Source organism: Trachypithecus francoisi, unplaced genomic scaffold (genome assembly GCF_009764315.1).
Source record: "Trachypithecus francoisi isolate TF-2019V2 unplaced genomic scaffold, Tfra_2.0 Contig01579, whole genome shotgun sequence".
NCBI classification, from domain to species: Eukaryota; Metazoa; Chordata; class Mammalia; order Primates; family Cercopithecidae; genus Trachypithecus; species Trachypithecus francoisi.
In genome coordinates this window covers 33,985,223-34,009,131 of record NW_022681442.1, presented here as the reverse complement: position 1 = coordinate 34,009,131, position 23,909 = coordinate 33,985,223, and the positions used below count along the sequence as shown (strand labels likewise).

The 23,909-nt window shown below is 48.9% G+C and overlaps 1 protein-coding gene across 1 annotated transcript; it reads left to right on the top strand.

The window, feature by feature from the left end:
- The first annotated feature begins 368 nt into the window (after positions 1 to 368).
- MARVELD1 (MARVEL domain containing 1) lies at positions 369 to 6,212 on the top strand. The gene is made up of 2 exons (XM_033186766.1): positions 369 to 2,649; positions 5,260 to 6,212. Exon 1 carries the CDS (start codon positions 546 to 548, stop codon positions 1,065 to 1,067), a length of 522 nt encoding a protein of 173 aa, XP_033042657.1. The 5' UTR covers positions 369 to 545; the 3' UTR covers positions 1,068 to 2,649; positions 5,260 to 6,212.
- The last annotated feature ends 17,697 nt before the right edge of the window (positions 6,213 to 23,909 follow it).

The following is a 23,909-nucleotide window of genomic DNA, read 5'->3' as shown; positions in this document are numbered from 1 at the left end:
CCCAGGAAGAGCCCAGAGGCCAGGGGTGGGCGCTATGGCTGGAGAAAGGGGAAAGGAGGAGGCAGCGCGGGTAGGGGCGGCCCCAGATGTGGCAAACTTGGCGCAGCAGCGCACGGGCGGGGAGGGCGGAAGGCCCGCGTCGGGCTGGGAGGTGCGCCCTGCCCTGGCCGGAGGATGAAGGAATCCGAGCTGCGGGCCTGGCGCAGAGGAGAAAGGGGGGCGCCAGGGTGGTGAGCGAGACGGCAAGAGAGATGGTAGGAAGCCGGGAGGAGCGCGCGGGGGAGGAGACCGCGGAGGGGAAGTGGAAGGGAAAGGGGCGGGTGGGAAGGGTGGAGAGCGGGAGAGAGAAGGCGAGGAGGGCCGAGGGGAGGAGAGAGGAGAGGAAGGGTGGGGAAAGGAGGAGAGGAAGAGAGGACTAAGAGGGGAGCAAGGCGAGGAGGCCGCGGCGGGCGCAGCGGGCATCTGGGCCGGGCTGCCCCAGCGAGCAAGGCGCCGCCATTCCGCTGCTCGGGGCGCCGCCGCCGCCGCCACCGCGCCCGGGGGCCATGCTCCCGCCGCCCCCGCGCCAGCCGCCGCCCCAGGCGCGTGCGGCCCGCGGCGCGGTGAGCCTGCAGCGGCCCTTCCTGCGCAGCCCCCTGGGCGTGTTGCGGCTGCTGCAGCTGCTGGCCGGCGCTGCCTTCTGGATCACTATCGCCACCAGCAAGTACCAGGGCCCCGTGCACTTCGCGCTCTTCGTGTCGGTGCTCTTCTGGCTGCTTACCCTGGGCCTCTACTTCCTCACGCTGCTGGGCAAGCACGAGCTGGTCCCCGTGCTGGGCTCGCGCTGGCTCGTGGTCAACGTGGCGCACGACGTGCTGGCGGCCGCGCTCTACGGCGCCGCGACCGGCATCATGAGTGACCAGATGCAGCGCCACAGCTACTGCAACCTCAAGGATTACCCGCTGCCCTGCGCCTACCACGCCTTCCTGGCGGCCGCCGTCTGCGGCGGCGTTTGCCACGGCCTCTACCTGCTCTCGGCGCTCTACGGCTGCGGGCGTCGCTGCCAGGGCAAGCAGGAGGTGGCGTGAGGCCGCCCGCGCCCGCCGCGGCCCTGATCGGGGCGGGGGACCCCCGGAGACCAGCGCCCCCAGTCCCTCCCCTGCCTCCCCGCGCGGGTGCGCCCTGGCACCCTCTCCCCGTTTCCACTGTCGCCCGCGCCCAGGGACCCTGACGCGCAGCTCCCGCCCAACGGCAGCGCCGCCGCCGCCGCCCAGAATCCCAGCCACTGCCCAGAATCCCGACAGCCGCGCCGGACGCGCAGTCTCCTGGGACCAGCGCAGGCTGCAATCCGAGGGGCGGACGCACACTCGCAGACCAGCCGCCCCGAGGCGAAACCTCGTGGTTCCTCTTCCCTTCCCTGCTGAGACTAAGACGTGGACGGGCGCCGCGTAGATCCGGAGGAGGCTCCCAAATTGGAACCAGGCTTCCGCCTGCCCCCTTCCCTCCCGCCCCGCGGTCGGAAGAGCACCCCTTTCCCCGGCCCCTCTCCCAGCCTCCGGTGCTGTGAAACGCAGGCGCTGGGCCGCGGGCGGAGCTGAGGACAGGCCTTGGCTGGTTGCAGGATGAGCGAAGAGTTTGGTTTTAGCTGGGGGTTGTGCGGGCATCCTGCGAAGCCCTTCGCAGTCAGTCTCCCGGTGCTTGGTTGTCCTGGGGTGGGGCCCATCCGCAGAGGTGGGGACGGATAGGAGCCGCCGGTGGGCTGTACACATACACTTGTGGAGTCTCCTCGTGCCTCTGCCTACTCCGCCTTTGTCCTTCAGGTTTTTGCAGGCCAGTCCCCAACACACGCTAACTGTCCTGGCCTCTCCGTGACACAAGTTTCTTCCCAGCCTTCCTCACAGGCTTCTGCCGCCCCCCTCATCCCCATCCCCCCATATCTGTTTGCATTAGGAGTCCCACGACCATGGCGGAATGTTAAGGGGAACCCCACCGCTTCTTACTGATGGGGACCCAGAGCCTGCTCTTGGGAACAGCCAGAGTAAGATTAGAACCCAGACTTGCAGTCCAGCGCTGTTTGCATTAAAAGGGTGGGTGAGTCAGGACCCCTGGCTCAGGAGCCGCCTCTCCGAAAAGAGGGTTTCAAGCCCAAATGGGTTTGTCAGCCGTGCTGTCTCCCTTTCCTGGAGATGCTCATTAGCTTATCAAAGACTCTGAGAAGTCCCGCTGTTAGAGAAATAATTTAGTTTACTGTATTAACTGCTCCTGAGCCTGGAGCAGTATTCCTACCTTGAGGTTCCAAGCATCCCTGTGCTGTCCAGGCTCTCATTCATGCCTAAGGGCCCAACCCATTGGCTGTGTTCTGTTTGAAGATTTCGGGAGTGCCTTCTCTTTCTTCTCCAGGGAATTTCTCTAGCAGAGGGAGGGGACCCACCCCATGGAGGAAGGAGATTGCTGCCCCTAGCCAGAGACCCGAACTGGGAAATAGGAACATTCCTTTACATTGTTGGAGAAATGAAGCCAAAGTTGTTCAGATGGTTTTCCCAGTCTAAAGGAAAGTCACCTGCAAGATATCCCGGCACTGACCTGAAGCACCTGACAGGGTGGGTCTCCCTTACCAAAGAGAAGAACCACTCTCTGACGCTGGGGTGACCTGCTGGCTGGGCCTGTAAGGTAAGACGCTTCTTGGTTTTCTGGAAGGGATCATGGGCATTTGAATAAAAAGCACAGAGCCTACTCCTTTTCCAAAAGTTAAAGAGTTTTTATTCAGAGCAAGTTGGAGAGGTGACAGTAATAACCACAGTATCTACTGTGAAGATTCAATCTTTTTGCTAAAATCCTTCAATGGTCTGCTCTTTTATTTTTTCTTTCTTTTTTGTTTTGTTTTTGAGGCAGTCTTACTGTGTCACCCACACTGGAGTGCAGTGGTGTGATTATGGCTCACTGCAGTCTGGACCTCCCAGACTCAAGTGATCCTCTCACCTCAGCCTGCCAGGTAGCTGAGACTACAGGCACGTGACACCAAGCCTGGCTAATTTTTAAATTTTTGTAGAGACAGGGCCCCATTATATTTTGTATGCTGGTCTCAAACTCCTGGGCTCAAGAAATCCTCCTGTCTCAGCCTCCCAGAGTGTTGGGATTACAGGTGTAAGCCACTGTGCCTGGCCTTGCTGTTTGAAAAGGCTCAACCTTCTCTGGATTAGAAACTAGAAGAGGGGGCCGGGCGCGGTGGCTCAAGCCTGTAATCCCAGCACTTTGGGAGGCCGAGACGGGTGGATCACGAGGTCAGGAGATCGAGACCATCCTGGCTAACACGGTGAAACCCCGTCTCTACTAAAAATACAAAAAATTAGCCGGGCGAGGTGGCGGGCGCCTGTAGTCCCAGCTACTCGGGAGGCTGAGGCAGGAGAATGGCGTGAACCCGGGAGGCGGAGCTTGCAGTGAGCTGAGATCCGGCCACTGTACTCCAGCCTGGGCGACAGAGCGAGACTCCGTCTCAAAAAAAAAAAAAAAAAAAAGAAAAGAAACTAGAAGAGGGGAGGCCATGTGTGTTTTTTTTTTTTTTTTTTGAGACAGAGTCTCGCTCTGTCGCCCAGGCTGGAGTGCAGTGGCCGGATCTCAGCTCACTACAAGCTCCGCCTCCTGGGTTCACGCCATTCTCCTGCCTCAGCCTCCCGAGTAGCTGGGACTACAGGTGCCCGCCATCTCGCCCGGCTAATTTTTTGTATTTTTTAGTAGAGACGGGGTTTCACCGTGTTAGCCAGGATGGTCTCGATCTCCTGACCTCGTGATCCGCCCGTCTCGGCCTCCCAAAGTGCTGGGATTACAGGCTTGAGCCACCGCGCCCGGCCAGCCATGTGTTTTCGTGAGCTTGTTTTTAAAGTTTAGGTGCACAGGTGTTAGATTTCTCTGTGGAGGTTGCATAGGTGTAGTTTTAGGGTGTGTGAAGCATGAATGTAATTCTAGATATGTTGCCATCAGAGCACCTGTGTAGCTCTACTATGTGGCTGTCACATCTCAAAGCATTTTACAGGTGTCCATTGATTCTCTCAATAACCCTATTGAGGTGGGTTCTAATGTCATTCCCATATTCCGAATAGGAAAATGAGTCCCAGAGAGGTTAAATACCTTGCCCAAGGTCTCCCAGCTAATGAGTGGTAGAGGTAGGATTTGAATCCTGACAGCCTGGCCTCTTCATGACCAGGCTATACTCTATATAGTAGGGTATCAATACATGTTAGATACATGTTAATGTATCTAGTTTTTAATTAACATGTAATATACATGTTAATGTAGCTGTTTTTTAAATTGTAAAATATACTTAAAATTTACCATCTTAACAATTTTTAAGTGTATAGTTCAGTGGCATTAAGAACATTCACAGCTAGGCACAGTGGCTCATGTCTGTAATCCCAGCACTTTGGGGACGCTGAGGCTTGAGACTAGCCTTGGCAACATAGCAAGATCCTATTTGTACAACAAGTTTTAAAAATTAGCTGAGTGTGGTGGTGTGTGCCTGTGATTCCAGCTGCTTAGGAGGCTGAGGGTGGGGATCGTTTGAGCCCAAGAGGTCGAGGCTGCGGTGAGCCGTGTTGGTGCCATGGTACTCCATCCTGGGTGACAGCGAGACCCTGTCTCAAAAAGAACATTCATATTGTTATGCAGCCATCACCACCATCTATCTTCAGAACTTTTCTCATCTTGTAAAACTGAAACTCTGTACCCAGTAAAATCGTGGGGTTTTTGGTTTGTTTTTCGTTTTTTCTGTGTGTGTGTGTGAGACGGAGTCTCGCTCTGTCACCCAGACTGGAGTCCAATGGCGTGATCTCAGCTCACTGCAACCTTCGCCTCCCGAGTTCAAGCCATTCTCCTGCCTCAGCCTCCCAAGTAGCTGGGACTACAGGCGCGGGCCAACACACCCAGCTAATTTTTGTATTTTTAGTAGAGACAGAGTTTCACCATGTTGGCTAGGCTGCTCTTGAACTTCTGACCTCAAGTGATCCACCCACCTCAGCCTTCCAAAGTGCTCAGATTACAGGCATGGGCCACTGCACCCGGCCAAATTGTGGTTGTTTTTGTTGTTTTTTTCTCTTCTCTGGGAAATTCTAGAACACTGATCCCAAAGTCCCCCAACTCCTTCAATGTCTCAGTTAGGCCAGGTCCCACTGCCAAGCTCCAGGAAGGGTAACGTTCCCTCAGCCCCAAGTGCTGGTGCAGTGAGAACCTGGGGTGAGACACTTGGGGTGCCTTTGAAGCCCATTGACTTTGGCTATCCTGTTGCAGGTTTCCATGTGGCTGAGGCCATGGAGATTCCCAGAGTTGGTCACACCAACCACTTTCAGGGACCGCTGCCCTGGGCTGGTAACACCATTCTGGCCTGGGCCTGCAGAAACTTTCAGAGTCTTCACTGGCAGTAGGGGGAGATGGGGAGAGGAATGACCTCTGCCCAGCAGCTTCCTTTCCACACCATTCAATGGAAGAGCCCAGATGGGTGAAGATTGATTTTGCCTTAACCCAAGAGAATTCCTGTTCTCCTTGTGCTATGATTTGGACACAAGATTCTGGACACCTGGAACTTAGCTGTGTACTCCTGTACCCTAAACAATGGGTTTGAGTTCCAGCCTTTATTCTTTTTTTCTTTTTTCAGATCACCATCTAAGTTACATCTTTAGCTCAGGTCCATCCTTCCCAAGATCTCCTTCTTAGCCCCCAGCCCCTGGTGCTGTCTGTGGTCAGGTGACCTTACTCAGGAGCAGATATCTCCTTGGCCGTCATGGAGCCTCATCCATCCACACGTGCCTGTAGCATTCCAGAGCTCACTGCTCTTCTAGATGTGCCTTCCCGCTTGGCTTCCAGCGGCTTGTGCTCCTTCTGTCTGCCAGGTATGAGAAGAACGCGTAAGACCGCCCACATTCACCCTCCCTCAAGGCCCTGTGCCATAGGGTGGCCACCCGACCTGCCCCCAGAACTTTTGGATACTGGAGGCAGTTGTGTAGGCCTCTCTCTCTGGGTACCAGGACTCAGTCCAGCCCAAGACCACTCTGGGCAGCTCCCATCCCAGTCTAGGGCCATTTGCAGACCCAGGAAAGGATTTCTACAGTGTTCTGTAAAAGCCAAAAGGGAGAGTGGATTTGGGAAGAGTGAGGGTGGTTGGGGAGGGGGGACCGATGTGCCTCATTGTTTAGTGGTGATTACAAATATGCTTTTCTGGATAAAGTTTGGTTGTTTGCTTTTGGCGTGTGTGTCTTCCGTCCTGGTCTTCTGCAGTACCCCTCCGTGTGAGGTCCTCCCATTCTGTCTCATTGTGCCTCACGCCCTGTTGCTGGCCTCTTTTCTGCCTCTCTGGCTTCCTCTTTCCTTCTAGGAAGGAAAGAGAGTGAGTTCACAGATGTCCAGTGCAGTTAGGAGCCTGGACCAGGGGTTGCCTGAGGACAGAAACCAGAGGGAAGAAAACTGCCTGTGTCCCTGATGGAGGCTGGAGGAAATTCCAGAGGCTTTTGTCCTTGCTCTCAATGGGCCCTCTGTTACAGAGCTCCACTGCCTCTCATTCTGGGCGCAGAAAGACCGTGGTTGTGGAGCTAGAGTGTCCTGTTCTAGTCCAACCCCATCGTTTTACAGAAGGGGAAACGAAGTCCAGGGCATGGTGGCAACCTGCCTGATGCCACACAGCTGATGAGGGGCAGAACTGGGGTCTCCTGTAGCCCAGGCCCTGTTTTTTTCCCTGTATACCACTGTGGCCTGCTCTGATGTTGCCGCCTGGACCACACCCTACCTGCCTTTCCCCCGATTCCCCTGAGATTCTTTGCCCAGCCAGCTGCTGGCTACTGATGGATGCCCTGGAAAGGGTGTGAGGGCAGAGTTAAAAGGCTTCCTCCCAGGCTCCTCCTCCCTGTGCCCCGAGCGTGACATCTGCAGCCAGGAAACAGGATTTTTCAAAACTCACCTGGAACACTCCTCCTCCCTGTGCCCTGGGCATGACATCTGCAGCCAGGAAACAGGAAGATTTCAAAAGTCACCTGGAACAGCTCCAGGCTGGGATCTGATGCCACATGTGTGCACCACACCCACTCTTTTCCAAAGAACCATTCCAGTGCCTGTGCACACAAACATACACACAGGCACACACACTGTCTTCATAATTTGGTTTGTGACTGGACAGTGGGTGGAGGAAAACACCATCAGCTGCCAAGGCCCCTCCCCTATTTCCCTCTTCCCTCTCCTGTCTGTTTGTGAATTTCAGGCAAAGTAAAAAGTGGCTTTGCTTTCCCCAAAGGCTGGTAAGCCCCTGCTCTACTCTATTTTAGTGGTGGAGCATTTTGCGGTTTAAAATATGCTTCTCCCTGCGTTACCCTATTTGATCTTCCCTGTAGTCTTTTGTTTTTTTGAGATGGAGTCTCGCTCTGTCACTCAAGCTGTAATGCAATGGCATATTCTCAGTTCACTGCAGGCTCTATCTCCCAGGTTCAAGCAATTCTGCCTCTGCCTTCCGAGTAGCTGGGACTACAGGCGTGCACCACCACATCCCACCAATTTTTGTATTTTTAGTACAGACAGGGCTTCACTATGTTAGCCAGGCTGGTCTCAAACTCCTGACCTCACATGATCCACCAGCCGCAGTCTCCCAAAGTGCTGTAATTACAGGTGTGAGCTACGGCACCCAGTCCCTTCCCAGTAGTCTTACAGGTTGGCATTGTTGCCCCCCACATCTCCTATCCCATTCAGTAGAAGAAATGGAGCCCAGAGAATGGAAAGGCCTTATCCATGGTCATACAGCTGGCTAGCGACAGGGCAGGGACTGGAAGGCAGAGGTTTCTTTAAGCGCTGTGGTCCTTTGGCAGGCTCTAAAGCTTATGGGGAGTTTAGTTTTCCTTCCAGGAGACCAGGTGTTTAGGAATGGCCTAATCCGGCATTTCCTGCTTAGTGCACTTTGAAGTAAGACACTGTTTCTCAGACATAATGAGCTCCTTTGAGTGGGAAACCTCAGGGTTTATGTCTGTTACTTTTCCTGCTTTTCTAGGGATGGAGGTGGGGTGGTCAGCGGTAAAAAGCGAGAATTAATAAATGAATATTTTCAGTGATCAAAGGAAAAAGCAGGAATATGAGACAGAAAAGTTTGGTTAGCATGATTTATTTACGTGTTTTTTGTTTGGTCACAATAGTTATTTGTAAAATAAAATAGCAGTATATAGCCAGGAGAGGTGGCGGGCGCCTGTAGTCCCAGCTACTCGGGAGGCTGAGGCAGGAGAATGGCGTAAACCCGGGAGGCGGAGCTTGCAGTGAGCTGAGATCCGACCACTGCACTCCAGCCCGGGCGACAGAGCGAGACTCCGTCTCAAAAAAAAAAAAAAAAAAAAAAAAAAAATATATATATATATATATATATATATATATATAAAATACCAATATGCACCATCAAAAAATGTAAGCAGTATAGATGTGTAAAAAGTAAAAAGAGAAGCTGGGCCAGGTGCAGTGGCTCATGCCTGTAATTCCCAACAGTTTGGGAGACTGAGGTGGGCAGATCACTTAAGCTCAGGAGTTTGAGACCAGCCTGGGCAACATGGCAAAACCCTGTCTCTACAAAAAATATGAAAAAAATCAGCTGGGCATGGTGGCATGTGCCTGTGGTTGCAGCTATTCTGGAGGCTGACGTGGGAGGATCTCTTGAGCCTGGGGGGTTGAGGCTGTAGTGAGCCATGATTGTGCCACTGCACTCCCACCTGGGCGATAGAGTGAGACCCTCAAAATAACAACAAAAAAGACAAAAAGTAAAAAGAGGCTGGGCGTGGTGGCTCACGCTCTGGGAGGCCGAGGTGGGTGGATCACTTGAGTTCAGAAGTTCGAGACCAGCCTGAGCAACATGGTGAAACCCTGCCTCCACCAAAAAATACAAAAATTAGTTGGGCATGGGGGCATGTGCCTGTAGTCCCCAGCTACTCGGGAGGCTGTGGCAGGAGAATGGCATAAACCCGGGAGGCAAAGGTTTCAGTGAGCTGAGATCCGGCCACTGCACTCCAGCCTGGGCGACAGAGCGAGACTCCGTCTCAAAAAAAAAAGTAAAAAGAAGTCATTTGACCATCCTAATCTCCTTTTTTTTTTTTTTTTTTGACATGGAGTCTCACCCTGTCGCCCAGGCTGGAGTGCAGTGGCGCAATCTCAGCCCACTGCAAGCTCCACCTCCTGGGTTCATGCCATTCTCCTGCCTCAGCCTCCTGAGTAGCTGGGACTACAGGCGCCTGCCACCATGCCTGGATAATTTTTTGTATTTTTAGTAGAGATGGGGTTTCACTGCATTAACCAGGCTGGTCTCAAACTCCTGACCTTATGATCCGCCCGCCTTGGCCTCCCAAAGTGCTGGGGTTATAGGCATGAGCCACCATGCCCGGCCTTGACCATCCTAATCTCATACACTAGAGAAAAATCATTGTGTTTTGTTCCTTTGTATTGTTTTATTTTGTTTCGAGACAGAGTCTTACTCTGTCACCTAGGCTGGAGTACAGTGGCATGATCTTGGTTCACTGCAACTTCCGTCTCCCAGGTTCAGGTGATTCTAGTGCCTCAGCCTCCCGAGTAGCTGAGATTACAGGTGCCTGCCACCACAACCAGCTAATTTTTGTATTTTTAGTAGAGACAGGGTTTCAACATTGTTGGCCAGGCTGGTCTCGAACTCCTGATCTCAGGTGGTCCATCCACCAAAATTATTGTTAACTATTAACACTCCTTCCTCTTTTTTCTTTTTGAGACAGGGTCTTCCTCAGTTGTGCAGGTTGGAATGCAGTGGTGTGATCACGGCTCACTGTAGCCTTGACCTCCTGGACTCAGGTGATCCTCCCACCTCAGCCTTCCAAGTGCCTGGGACTACAGACACACGCCACCACACCCAGCAAATTTTAATTTTTTTTATTTATTTTAGTAGAGACAGGGTTGTACCCTGTTGCCTAGGCTGGTCTTGAAGTCCTAGACTCAAACAATCTGCCAACATCGGCCTCCCAAAGTGTTGGGATTACAGGCATGAGCAACCTCGCGGGACCGCTCTAGTTTTTATAACTAATCAAACATTTATGGATGTGCGCGCGTGCGCACACACACACAGACTGTTGTACAGCTTGCTTTTTTAAATGTAACAATAATATAGTTCTAACTCTGTATGTCCATAGAAACAGTAGTCAGGGACTGCAAGAATTCTATGGGCTTTTTGGAGCCTTTATAACTTTCTTACACTGGTTAACTTTGTTAGTCCCTTGGCTGTTCCCTATAGAGATCTTAATAAAACCCATAAAAGGAGGTGGGTCTTTTTCTAGGGACGAGGAAACCGATACTGAGGGAAAGTGGTTCCCCAGGCCTGTGCCGTTTTTAACCCCTATCCTGCCAAGAGTAGCAAGGATGGGAGGAGCCCTGGAGTGGCTGCATCCCACTCCACAGCCAGTCTTGGGGACAGCAGCCCCAGGGACTAGGGTTAGTGGGGGCAGCTGGAAAGAGATGAGGAGGGCCTGAGACTTTCTGGGCCCCGTGGGGCAAAGTATGCTGGGGAGGTGATCAGAACCCAAGAAGAGCACTTGGACATGCCCGGCAGGAGGTCTATGGGACCCACCCAGGCCAGCCTCAACAGCCGATGGACATTCCTGACTGGTCTCTAATCTTTTTTTTTTTTTTGAGACAGAGTCTGGCTCTGTCGCCCAGGCTGGAGTGCGGTGGCCGGATCTCAGCTCACTGCAAGCTCCACCTCCCAGGTTCACGCCATTCTCCTGCCTCCGCCTCCCAAGTAGCTGGGACTACAGGCGCCCGCCTCGTCGCCCGGCTAGTTTTTTGTATTCTTTAGTAGAGACGGGGTTTCACCGTATGAGCCAGGATGGTCTCGATCTCCTGACCTTGTGATCCGCCCGTCTCGGCCTCCCAAAGTGCTGGGATTACAGGCTTGAGCCACCGCGCCCGGCCTGGTTTCTAATCTTAAGGCCCTTCTGCCCTCCCTAATCCATAGACTCATGGCCTCATTCCTTTTTTTTTTTTTTTTTTGAGACCAAGTCTCACTCTGTCACCCAGGCTGGAGTGCAGTCGCACAATCTTGGCTCATTGCAACATCTGCCTCCTGGGTTCAAGCGATTCTCCTGCCTCAACCTCCTGAGTAGCTGGGATTATAGGCGCGTGCCACCACGCCCAGCTAATTTTTGAATTTTTGGTAGAGACGGGGTTTTACCCTGTTGGCCAGGCTGGTCTCGAACTCCTGGCGTCAGGTGGTCACCCAGCTCGGCCTCCCAAAGTGCTGGGATTACAGGAATGAGCCGCCGCACCTGGCACCTTGGGATCTGGTAGGCACCAAGGCTGTGCCATTCCTTCCCCAGCACGGATGGGGACAGGAAGCTACTGGAGGCCGGAGGCTGACCCTCCTGGCTTCATACTTGCCTGTCCCTCCACCTGGAGGCACGTTCTCCTTGCTGCCATCTCCAGGACACCTGAAGGGAGCACCCTGACTCGTAGTTGTGAAGCACTTCTGAGTTAAGGCTGGGAAGAGGGAGAAAGGGAACTAGCTTTAGGAAGGACCTACCATGAGCCAAGAACAGAATGGGTGCCTTATATAACATCTCTTATCCTCTCATTCCCACGAAGTAGCAAATACCCCCATTGAAGAGTTCTGGAAACAGGCTCACAGGAGTAGGATGATGTGCCCTGGCACTTGACTACGTAGTGACTGAAACAAGATTCAAACTCAGGTCTGTGCCACCGTGCCACCGTGCCGCCATGCTGCTTCAAGGATTTCCCAGCAGACAGGCTTTTTCCCAGCCATCCAAATACTTCATCCAAACTTCATCGGAGTTTTGAAATATTTACATCTTGAGCTAATGCCGGAAAGAAAGACAAAAGAACAGGCCAGGAGGCCGGGCGTGGTGCCTCACGCCTGTAATCCCAGTACTTTGGGAGGCTGAGGCAGGTGGATCACCTGAGGTCAGGAATTTGACACCAACCTGGCCAACATGGTGAAACCCCGTCTCTACTACACACACACACACACACACACACACACACACACAAATTGGCTGGGCATGGTGGCGGGCATCTGTAATCCTAGCTACTCAGGAGGCTGAGGCAGGAGAATTGCTTGAACCCGGGAGCCAGAGGTTGCAATGAGATGAGATCATGCCACTGCACTCCAGTATGGGCGACAGAGCGAGACTCTGTCCTCCCCCCTCAAAAAAAAACAAAACTAGGCGGGGCATGGTGGCTCACACCTGTAATCCCAACACTTGAGGAGGCCAAGGCAGGGGGATTGCTTGAGCTCAGGATTTTGAGACCAGCCTGAGCAACATAGCAAGACTCCATCTCTACAAAAAGTAAAAAAAAATTAGCTGGGCATGGTGGCACGCAGCAGTAGTCCCAGCTACATGGGTGGCTGAAGTGAAAGGATTGAGCCCAGGAGGTTGAGGCTATAGTTAGCTATGAGTGCACTAGTGCACAGCCTGGGCGACAGAGCAAGACCCTGTATATATTTAAAAAACGTTATTACAAATCTGAATTATGTCACTTCTCTCTTCTCAGGTTATAATGAAGTTACCTAGTTTTACCTTTAGATAGAAACAGCTTGCTGTGCTGAGGTCACTCTCCCATTCCCTGGAGACCGTCCCTCTGTCTGCAGGATGTGAGAAGGGTATATCAGAGTGCCTCCCAGCCCCTCCTCCCTGTTGTGGCCCTGTGCCAGAGGTGTGAACACCTGACCTGACTCTGAACTCCGGATACTAAAGCCTCTGCCTCTTGCAATCTTGTCCTGTACTCTGTTCTGTCTCCTTTTGTGTCTCCCAGGCAGTTAGCATGACTCATTCTAATTTTTGGGTGAGCTCAGGCTATGACATCAGAGGTGAGCTCTATCTCTTATTAGTTGTCCAGTCTTAGGCAATTTATGAAACCTCTTTGCCTCTCAGCTTTCTCACTTAGTAAACGGGGATAATACTGGTACCTACCTCACTGGGCTGTTGAAAGACCTGCATGAGATGAGGCGTGCCTGGCAATTTCGTCAGTGCAATTCAGCCCTCAGCAGTATATGTTTGTTGGGAGGATTTCATAAGATATACATAAAATGCTGGGCTCAACGCCTGACCCAGTCATAGTTAGTGCTCATAAATGTGAATTCCCTCCTGCCCCATTCCACTCTGGGTCTCCCTGCACCTAAGGAATGATAATCTCACCAGCCTAGGCGGATCCTTCTTTCTCATTGGTGTTTACTGTTCTTTCTTGAATCCTTTCTTGTGGTTTTTTTTTTTTTTTTTTTTTTTTTGAGATGGAGTTTCACTCTTGTTACCCAGGCTAGAGTGCAATGGAGTGATCTCAGCTCACTGCCATTATGGAGGCTGAGGCAGGAGGATCACTTGAGCCCAGGAGTTTGAGGTTGCAGTGAGCTATGACTATGCCACTGTGCTCCAGCAAGACCCTGTCTCAAAAAAAAAAAAAAAAGAGAGAAAGAAAACATATTCATAATGTCCAAAAGCTTCCCTGTGCTCTTCGTACTCCCTCTTCTTTCCTTCCCATCTCCCCTACCCCAGGTAACCACTGATCTACTATGATTATAGAATTCTAGAATTGTATATAATGTATGTATAGTATGTGTTCCTTTTGGGAGAGGGCGGTATCTGGCTTCTTTCACTCAGCTTAATTATTTTGAGATTCATTCATGATGTTGCAGTAACAGTAGTTCATTTTCATTACTGAGTGAATATATAGATATAATTTGTTTAGCCTGTTGTATTGTTTCACATTTTTGGTTATTGCAAATATAGCTGCTTTGAATGTTCATGTACACGTCTTTGTGTGGACACATATGCTTTAATTTCCCTTGGGTAGATAGCTATCAGTGGAATGGCTCCTTTGTATGGTAGGCTTTTTGTTTTTATTATTTAAAAATTGTCTGTATTGCAGATGAAATGTGTGTGTGTGTGTGTGTGTGTGTGTGTGTGTGTTCTTGCTTGGCATTTGTATCAGAGAGGGTGATTCTGGACTCACAGACTAAATTAGGAAGTTTTTCATACTGTTCTATGCTCTGGAATACTTTAACTGTATCATTTTAAAAAATGGATTCTGGCTGCACAGTGGCTCACGCCAGTAATCCCAACACTTTGGGAGGCCAAGGGAGGCAGATCACCTGAGGTCAGGAGTTTGAGACCAGCCTGGTCAACAAGTGTTCAATAAATACATCTTTCTGTATTTATTTACTAGACCAACAAGTTTAGTAGAGACCAACCCCACCTCTCCAAAACACAGAAAAATTCGCTGGGCATGGTGGTGGGCGCCTGTAATCCAGCTACTCGGGAGGCTGAGACAGGAGAACCGCTTGAACCCAGGAGGCAGAGGTTGCATTGAGCGGAGATCGCACCACTGCACTCCAGCCTGGGCGACAGAGACAGACTCTGCCTCAAAAAAAAAAAAAAAAAAAAAAAAAAAAAAGGTTTGATAAAATTTGTCTATGAAATAATCTGGGCCTGATGTCTTTTGGGTTTCACATTTTTATTTCTTTTTATTTTTAATTATTTCAATTTTGTAAATGGTATTTGGTGTATTCAGGTTTTTGGTGGGTCACATACTGCTCTCCCATGGGTGGTATATGTATTCAGGTTGTCTGTCCCACTAGGCTGTAAGATTTTCAGGAAATAATTCCAAGCTCTTGATCTCTGTAATCCCATGAAAGGCACATGATAATAGTCATTTGGTGGAATGAATAAATGCTGATGGCTAGCTGCTGTAACAAATACACCTCAGCATTTCAGCAGCTTCATATAATGAAAATCTATTTGTTATTCACATACAAATCAATTTCTTCCTCACATAATTGTCCACTGTGGCTACTCTGAGGCAGAGGGAGACACTCCACCATAGGGTGAGTCAAGGACCCAGGCTCCTTCCACCTTGTGGCTCGGCCGTCCGCTCTGCATTGAGCTCACAGGTGAGGGAGGAGAGGCAGGAAACCTTTTCCTGCCTCTCCTGCATACCTCGATCTAGAAGTAACACTCAGAGCTCCCACTCACCTCCTTGGGAGTAACAGGACCTGATCTATAAGCAGAGGAGGCTAGGAAATGTAGTCCCTGGCCAGGCAGCTGCTGCTTAGCAACAACTCTATATCATGGTAGGGGGCACAGGACTTTTTGGTGGACAGTTAATTGTCTCTTTCAAGGGTGGCACAAGGTTTTATTGCTGAGGTTTTCATTGCCTTGCTCTGTGAGACTCTGTTAGTGCCAGTGTTTGATGAATAGTTGTTTTCATGGCTGCCAAGAGCTGTTGAGTAAGAATGTAACTGCAGACAGTCATTTCCTTGCTATGTTTGTCCAACAACCACTGTCTCACAGCTGGAAAACTCATTACTCATGAGTACTTCTTTCCCAGGTACAAGAACATAAAGATGTATTTATTCAACTTTTTAGGGCAATGACACTTCACTGTTAATCCAAAAATCTACGCTGGTCAATACCAGGGAAAATACCAGGGAAAATCCAAATATTAAGGAGAATTTAAAGATATATACCAGTCAAATATTTATTTCATTTGTCTATTCATTTTTTTCTTTCTTTTTTTGTTTTGTTGCATCTATTCATTTTAAAAATGGAAACCTAATTCATATACTATAAAATTTCACATAACATAAAAGTTCCGAGTTTTATTTATTTTTATTAATTTTATATTAATAATATAAATATATTAATTTTATATTTATTAGTAATATATTAACAATTTATCAATATGTTTATTAATAATACATTTATTAATAACTAATTAATACTAAATTAATTAATTAATTTAGAGACAGAGTCTTGCTCTGTTGCCCAGGCTGGAGTGCAGTGGTGCAATTTCGGCTCACTGCAACCTCTGCCTCTCGGGTTCGAGAGATTCTCCTGCCTCAGCCTCCTCACCCAACACCATGCCAGGCTAATGTTTGTATTTTTCATAGAGATGGGGTTTCACCATGTTGACCAGGCTGGTCTTGAACTCCGGACCTCAGGTGATCTGCCCGCCTCAGCCTTCCAAAGTGCTGGGATTATACATGTGAGCTGTCGCACCCGGCCAAAAATGCCCAGTTTTAAAGTGCACAATTCAGTATTTTTCAGTATATTCAGAAGATTGTACAACCATCACCACCATCTAATTCGAGGACATTTTCATCACCCCAAAGAGAAACCCTGTACCTGTTAGCAGTCACTCCCAGTTTCTCCCTCCCCCTAGTCTCTGGCAACCACTAATTTACTCTGTCTCTATAGACTTGCTTATTGTGGCTGGGCGTGGTGGCTCATTACTGAATCCCAGCACTTTGGGAGGCCGAGGTGGGCAGATCACCTGAGGTCAGGAGTTCAAGACCAACCTGGCCAACATGGTGAAACCCCATCTCTAGTAAAAATACAAAAAAAAAAAAAAAAAAGGCTGGGCATGGTGGCTCACGCCTGTAATCCCAGCACTTCGGGAGGCCAAGGCGGGCGGATCACGAGGTCAGGAGATTGAGACCATCCTGGCTAACACGGTGAAACCCCATCTCTACTAAAAATACAACAAAATTAGCTGGGCTTGGTGGCAGGCGCCTGTAGTCTCAGCTACTCGGGAGGCTGAGGCAGGAGAATGGCGTGAACCCAGGAGGTGGAGCTTGCAGTGAGCCAAGATCGCGCCACTGCGCTCCAGCCTGGCTGACAGAGCAAGACTCCATCTCAAAAAAAAAAAAAAAAAAATTAGCCAGGTGTGGTGGCAGGCACCTGGCAATCTCAGCTACTCAGGAGGCTGAGGCAGGAGAATCGCTTGAACCTGGGAGGCAGAGGATGCAGTGATCCAAGATCATGCCACTGCACTCCAGCGTGGGTGACAGAGTGAGATTCTGTCTCCAAAAAAAAAAAAAAATTTGTTTATTCTGGACATTTTACATAAATGGAATAATATGCGGCTTTTATGTCTGGTTTCTTTCACTTAGCACAATGTTTCCAAGGTTCATTCATGTTGTAGCATGTATTAATAACTCATTTCTTTTTTTTTGTCTTCCAACATGATCTCAAGACTCATTTTTTATGGTGAATAATATTCCAGTAAATGGATAGAATATGTTTTGTGTATATCATTCACTAATTTTCAATTTTTCTTTTTTTTTTTTTTGAGACAGAGTTTCCCTCTATCACCTAGGCTGGAGTGCAATGGCATGATCTCAGCTCACTGCAACCTCTGCTTTCCAGGCTCAAGCGATTCTCGTGCCTCAGTCTCTTGAGTAGCTGAGATTACAGGTGTGCGCCACCGCGCCTGGCTAATTTTTGTATTTTTAGTAGAAATGGGGTTTCGCCATGTTGCCCAGGCTGGTCTCGAATTCCTGGCCTCAAGTGATCTGCAGGCCTTGGCCTCCCAGAGTGCTGGGATTACAGGCATGAGCCATACCGTCCAGCCTCTTAAATTTTTTTTAATTGTAGTAACATACACATAACATAAAATTGACCATTTTTTTTTTATTATTATACTTTATGTTCTAGGGTACATGTGCACAACGTGCAGGTTTATTACATATGTATACATGTGCCATGTTGGTGTGCTGCACCCATCAACTCGTCATTTACATCAGGTATATCTCTTAATGCTATCCCTCCCCACTCCCCTGATGCCACAACAGGCCCCGGTGTGTGATGTTCCCCTTCCTGTGTCCAAGTGTTCTCATTGTAAATTGACCATTGTCAAGTGTACAGTTTGATGGTATTAAGTCCATTCATATTGTTAAACAATATGGTCTACACTGACTGTTGTGCAACCATCACCACCATCCATCTCCATGGCTCTTCTCATCTTGCAAAACTAAAACCCTGAACCATGAAACAGTAACTCCCCATTTCCTCCTCCCTACAGCCCCTGGCAATCACCATTCTACTTTCAGTCTCTGAATTTGACTATGCTAGGTACTTCATAGAAGTGGAATCATACAGTACTTATCTTTTCGTCACTAGCTTATTTCATTTAGCATAATGTATTCAAGGGTCATCCATGCTGTAGCATGTGTCAGAATGTCCTTCTGTTTTAAGGCTGAATAATGTTGTGTCTTCTGTATATTCCGCATTTTGTTTATCCATTCATCCGTTGATGGACCCCCGGGTTGCTTCTACCTTTTGGCTATTGTGAATACTCTGCGAATGAACATGCGTGTACAAATATATCTTTTCGATACCTTGCTTTAAATTTTTTTTTTTTTTTTTTGAGACGGAGTCTCACTCTCTCACCCAGGCTGGAGTGCAGCGGCATGATCTCAGCTCACTGCAAACTCCGCCTCCCGGGTTCATGACATTCTCCTGCCTTAGCCTCCCGAGTAGCTGGGACTACAGGTGCCCGCCACCATGCCTGGCTAATTTTTTTGTATTTTTAGTAGAGACGAGGTTTCACCATGTTAGCCAGGATGGTCTCAATCTCCTGACCTCGTGATCCACTCATCTTGGCCTCCCAAAGTGCTGGGATTACAGGTGTGATCCACCGTGCCCGGCCAAGACCTCGCTTTAAATTCTTCTGGGTATATATTCAGAAGTGGAATTGCTGGATCAAATGGTAATTCTATTTTTCAATTTTTAAGGAACTGCCACAATGCTTTCCATACTATTTTACATTCTCATTGATGGTGCACAAGGGTTCCAATTTCTCCACATCCCCACCAACTTTTTTTTTTTTCTCTCAAAGAGGGAGTCTCACTCTGTCGCCCAGGCTGGAGTGCAGTGGCACAATCTCGGCTCACTGCAACCTTTCCCCTCCCAGGTTCAAGCAGTTCTCCTGTCTCTGCCTCCTGAGTAGCTGGGATTACAGGCATGCGCCACCATGACTGGCTAATTTTTGTATTTTTAGTAGAGACGGGCTTTCACCATGTTGGTCAGGCTGGTCTCAAACTCTTGACCTCATGATGTGCCTGCCTCAGCCTCCCAAAGTGCTGGGATTACAGGCATGAGCCACCGTGCCCAGCCCCACCAACTTCTTATTTTCCATGTTATTTATTCATTTTTAAACAAGCATTCATCGAGTACCTACTATGCCACAGCTCTATACTTCGTAGAAACTGAGGCTGCCAGAATGTTAAATCTGTTTCCCTGCTGTTAGGAACTTAGGAAATAATGGAGAAACAGTCATGTTCAAGAGATAGAGTGAAACACAAGGTGATAGGTGCCTAATAGAGATGGAATCAATAGTAGATTGGATAAAGAAAATGTGGTACCAGCCGGGTGCTGTGGCTCATGCCTATAATCCTAACACTTTGGGAGGCCCAGGCAGGTGGATAGCCTGAGCCCCGGTGTTTGAGATCAGCCTGAGAAACATGGTAAAATCCTGGCTCTACAAAAAGATACAAATATTAGCTGGGCTTGTTGATGCATGCCTGTAATTCCAGCTACCTGGGAGACTGAGGTGGGAGGATCCCCTGAGCCCAAGGAGGTGAAGGCTGCAGTGAACCTTGATTGTGCCACTGTACTCCAGCTTGGGTGATAGAATGAGACCTTGTCTTAAAAAAAAAAAAAAAGGCCGGGCGCGGTGGCTCAAGCCTGTAATCCCAGCACTTTGGGAGGCCGAGACGGGCGGATCACGAGGTCAGGAGATCGAGTCCATCCTGGCTAACACAGTGAAACCCGTCTCTACTAAAAAATACAAAAAACTAGCCGGGCGATGTGGCGGGCGCCTGTAGTCCCAGCTACGTGGGAGGCTGAGGCAGGAGAATGGTGTGAACCCGGGAGGCGGAGCTTGCAGTGAGCTGAGATCCGGCCACTGCACTCCAGTCCGGGCGACAGAGCGAGACTCCGTCTCAAAAACAAAAAAAAAGAAGAAGAAGAAGAAGAAGAAGAAGAAGAAGAAGAAGAAGAAGAAGAAGAAGAAGAAGAAAATATGGTACATATATACCAAGGCCTTAAAAAGAATGAGATCATAGCCTTTGCAGCAACATGGATGGAGGTGGAGGCCATTATCCTAAGTGAGCTAACACAGGAGCAGAAAACCAAACACTGCATGTTCTTACTTATAAATGGGAGCTAAATACTGAATATACATGGACACAAAGAAGGGAAGAGACGCCAGGGAGACAGCAGGGCCCACCTGAGGATGGAAAGCTGAAGGAGGCTGAGGACTGAAAAACTACCTATAAGTACACAGATACTATGCCCATTAACTGGATGACAAAATAATATGAACACTGAATCCCCATGACTTGGAATTTATCTATAGAACCAACCTGCACATGTACCCCTAAAACAAAAATAAAAGTTAAAAAGAAAAAGAGAGAGATGGAGGCTGGGTGTGGTGGCTCACGCCTGTAATCCCAGCACTTTGGGAGGCTGAGGTGGGTGGATCACCTGAGGTCAGGAGTTTGAGACCAGCCTAGCCAACATGGGGAAAACCCATCTCTACTAAAAATACAAAAATCAGCTGGACATGGTGGCGGGTGCCTGTAATCCCAGTTACCTGGGAGGCTGAGGCTGGAGAATTGCTTGAACCTAGGAGGCAGAGGTTGCAGTAAGTCGAGATCATGCCATTGTACTCCAGCCTAGGCGACAGAATTAGACTCCATCTCAACCACCCCCCCAATCCCCCTCCAAAAAAAAGAAAAAAAATGGTGTGTGATTTCTGAGGATGCATCAGAAGAGACCTTTGGCTTTCTTCCTGGCTCCCTAGTGGATCTCTTATTCTGGGTGAAGGCATTCGCCATGTCAGGAGGACACTCAAGAAGCCCTCAGGAGAGCCCCAAGCAAGAGGACCTGGCACCTCTGCCATCTTGTCTCTGTGAGAGAGTGCCAGCATCACCTTGTCAGCCCTGCGAGGAAACCACCCTGGGAGCCGATCCTCCAGCCTCACTAAGCCTTCAGATGATTGCAGCCTTGGCCAACATGTGACTGCAACCTTATGAAAGCGCCCAAGCCAAAACCATCACCAAGCTGCTCTTGATTTTCTGACTAAAAACACCCAGAACCCAAAAAACTGTGAGATAATACATGCTTATTGTTGTTTTAAGTCATTAAGTTTTGAAATACTTCATTACACAGCAAGAGATAACTAATGCAGCTAGAAGCATGAAAATATCTAGCATAGTGTGGAAATGGTGAGAAATGCATTGAGGCTGGCACAAGAGCTTAAAGCCAGAAACTTGGAGTTGAAAGAGATGCTTCTGAAACGCTATGTTTCTCCATAAGAGTGGGCAAGAGAGCCATCTGGTGGAAGAGGCATGCTTAGACATTCCCTTCTCTCTTGCCTCATTTCTTCAGCCTGTTCTCAGCATTTCCACCTAGTATTTCTCCAAGGGCCACAGTGAGGTTTATAAGTCAAGCATGTGGGCCATAAACACTACTTACTTGTTGATGTAAATACTAACCTCTGCAAAATGTCAAGGTAAGTTATTATCCTCAGTGATTATTTAATTTTCTCCCTTAGTCTCTTCCACCTGTCTGCTATCCAGGGGAAAACATCAGGAGCACCAGGAGTTGAGGCAGAATGCTGGAGGAGGGAAAGAAGGAACTAGAATTTGATTATGGAAAAATCAGAATTAGACTCGAGAGAGCACAGTCAAGCTGGTCTGTCTCTTAATTATAAGGGGAGGCCTTTGTTCATTGATACCGGCCATGACTATTGTCCCTTTCTGGTTTTTAGAGCCTTCTTGTATCCTCCAATATTCCCTCCAAATAATGTCTAGAAGTTCTTGAATAATATCCCTCAATTCTATAGCTGCTGGAAGAGAAAACAAATACTACTACTCTCCACTGTCAGCCTGAAGCCAAGGAGGAGGAATTGCAAATTAACTAAAATTTAGTTTTAATTTTAGTTTATTTGGAGTAAATTACCAGTGGGAGAATTTCAGGTACTTAGGATATATATATTATTATTTTTTTGAGATGGAGTCTTGCTCTGTCACCCAGCCTGGAGTGGGCTTGGCTCACTGCAATTCCCGCCTCCTGGGTTCAAGCAATTCTCCTGTCTCAGCCTCCTAAGTAGCTGGGATTACAGGCATGTGTCACCATGCCCAGCTAATTTTTATTTTTATTTATTTATTTATTTTGAGACCAAGTCTAGCTCGGTCGCCCAGGCTGGAGTGCAGTGGCACGATCTCGGCTCACTGCAAGCTCCGCCTCCTGGGTTCACGCCATTCTCTTGCCTCAGCCTCCCAAGTAGCTGGGACTACAGACGCCCGCCACCACGCCTGGCTAGTTTTTTTGTATTTTTAGTAGAGACCAGGTTTCACTGTGTTAGCCAGAATGGTCTAGATCTCTTGACCTTGTGATTTGCCCGCCTCAGCCTCCCAAAGTGCTGGGATTACAGGCGTGAGCCACTGTGCCTGGGCTAGTTTTATATTTTTAGTAGAAACGGGGTTTCACCTTGTTGGCCAGGCTGGTCTTGAACTCTTGACCTCAGGTGATCTGCCCACCTCAGCCTCCCAAAGTGCTGGGATTACACGTGTGAGCCACTGTGCCTCACCGGTACTCAAGATATTAAAGAAAAAAAAATGTATTCTTCTTAAGAAGGGTGGGGACTCCTTAGCTTAAATACTACATTGTTGAACAGAAAACTTTCCCCATCCTCTTATTCAGATTAAGTCTGCCTCTTCTCTCTGCTCCTACTGTTAGAATAGGATCCCCTGCTTTGTATCATGGCTTAGTCAAGTCAGCGTCCCCTGTTGAACTAAGAGTTCATAGAGGGTAGAATTTCTGTCCAGCTCATTCTTGGTGGTTTCACAGTCATTGTTTTAAGAAATGATTCATGACCAGCCTGGGCAACATAGCGACACCTCATTCTACCAAAAACAAAACAAAACAAAACAAAACAAAAAAAATTGGCCAGGCACAGTGGCTCACGCCTGTAATCCCTGCCCTTTGGGAGGCTAAGGCAGGCGGATCACGAGGTCAAGAGCTCAAGACCATCCTGGCCAACATGGTGAAACCCCGTCTCTACTATACAAAAATTAGCCGGGCGTGGTCGCGTGCACCTGCAGTACCAGCTACTTGGGAGACTGAGGCAGGAGAATCGCTTGAACCTGGGAGGTGGAGGTTGCAGTGAGCCGAGATCATGCCACTGCACTCCAGCCTGGTGACAGAGTGAGACTCTGTCTCAAAAAAAAAAAAAAAAAAAAAAAAAAAAAAAAATTAAATAGCTGGGTGTGGTGGTGTGTGCCTGTAGTCCCAGCTCCTCTGGAGGCTGAGGCAGGAGGATTGTTTGAGCCAAGGAGTTAGAGTGGTGATTGCACCATTGCATTGCAGCCTGGGCAGCAGAACAAGACCCTATCTCAAAAACAAAATAAAATTACAATAAAAAAAGAAATAAAGAGAAGAAAAATAAAAAAGAAATGGGCATTGTTCTGGGGCTTTTGTTGAAAGAGATGTGAATTCTGTGCTCCAAGAGGAAATTGACACGCATGCACTCATTCAAGGAACATTTGTTGGTACCTCCTTTGTGCTAGATGCTGGACACACAGAAATTATAGTCAGTTCCCTCAGGACTCTCACTGTCTAGAGAGAGGAGGAGCCACCAAGTGCTGGGGTGGGGCAGGCCCACGGAGCCAAATCAGAAGGGCACCTAATCCAGACAGTGGTTGCTGATGGGGAAAGTGTCAGAGAAGTCTTTCTCCAGGGGTGAGATCTGAGCTAAATTTTGGAGGAAGAATAAGAGTTGGCCAACTAAAGAATGTGGGGCCGGGTGCGGTGGCTCACATCTGTAATCCTAGCACTTTGGGAGGTGGAGGCAGGTGGATCACCTGAGGTAAGGAGTTTGAGACCAGCCTAACCAACATGGTGAAACTCCATCTCTACTCAATACAAAAAATTAGCCAGGGGTGGTGGTGCATGCCTGTAATCTCAGCTACTTGGGAGACTGAGGTGGAAGAATCGCTTGAACCTGGGAGGCAAAAGTTGCAGTGAGCCAAGATTTCTCCACTGCACTCCAGCCTGGGCAACAAGGTAGAAAGGTACAGTAATGGGAGAAGGTGTGACATATCCAGCAACTGC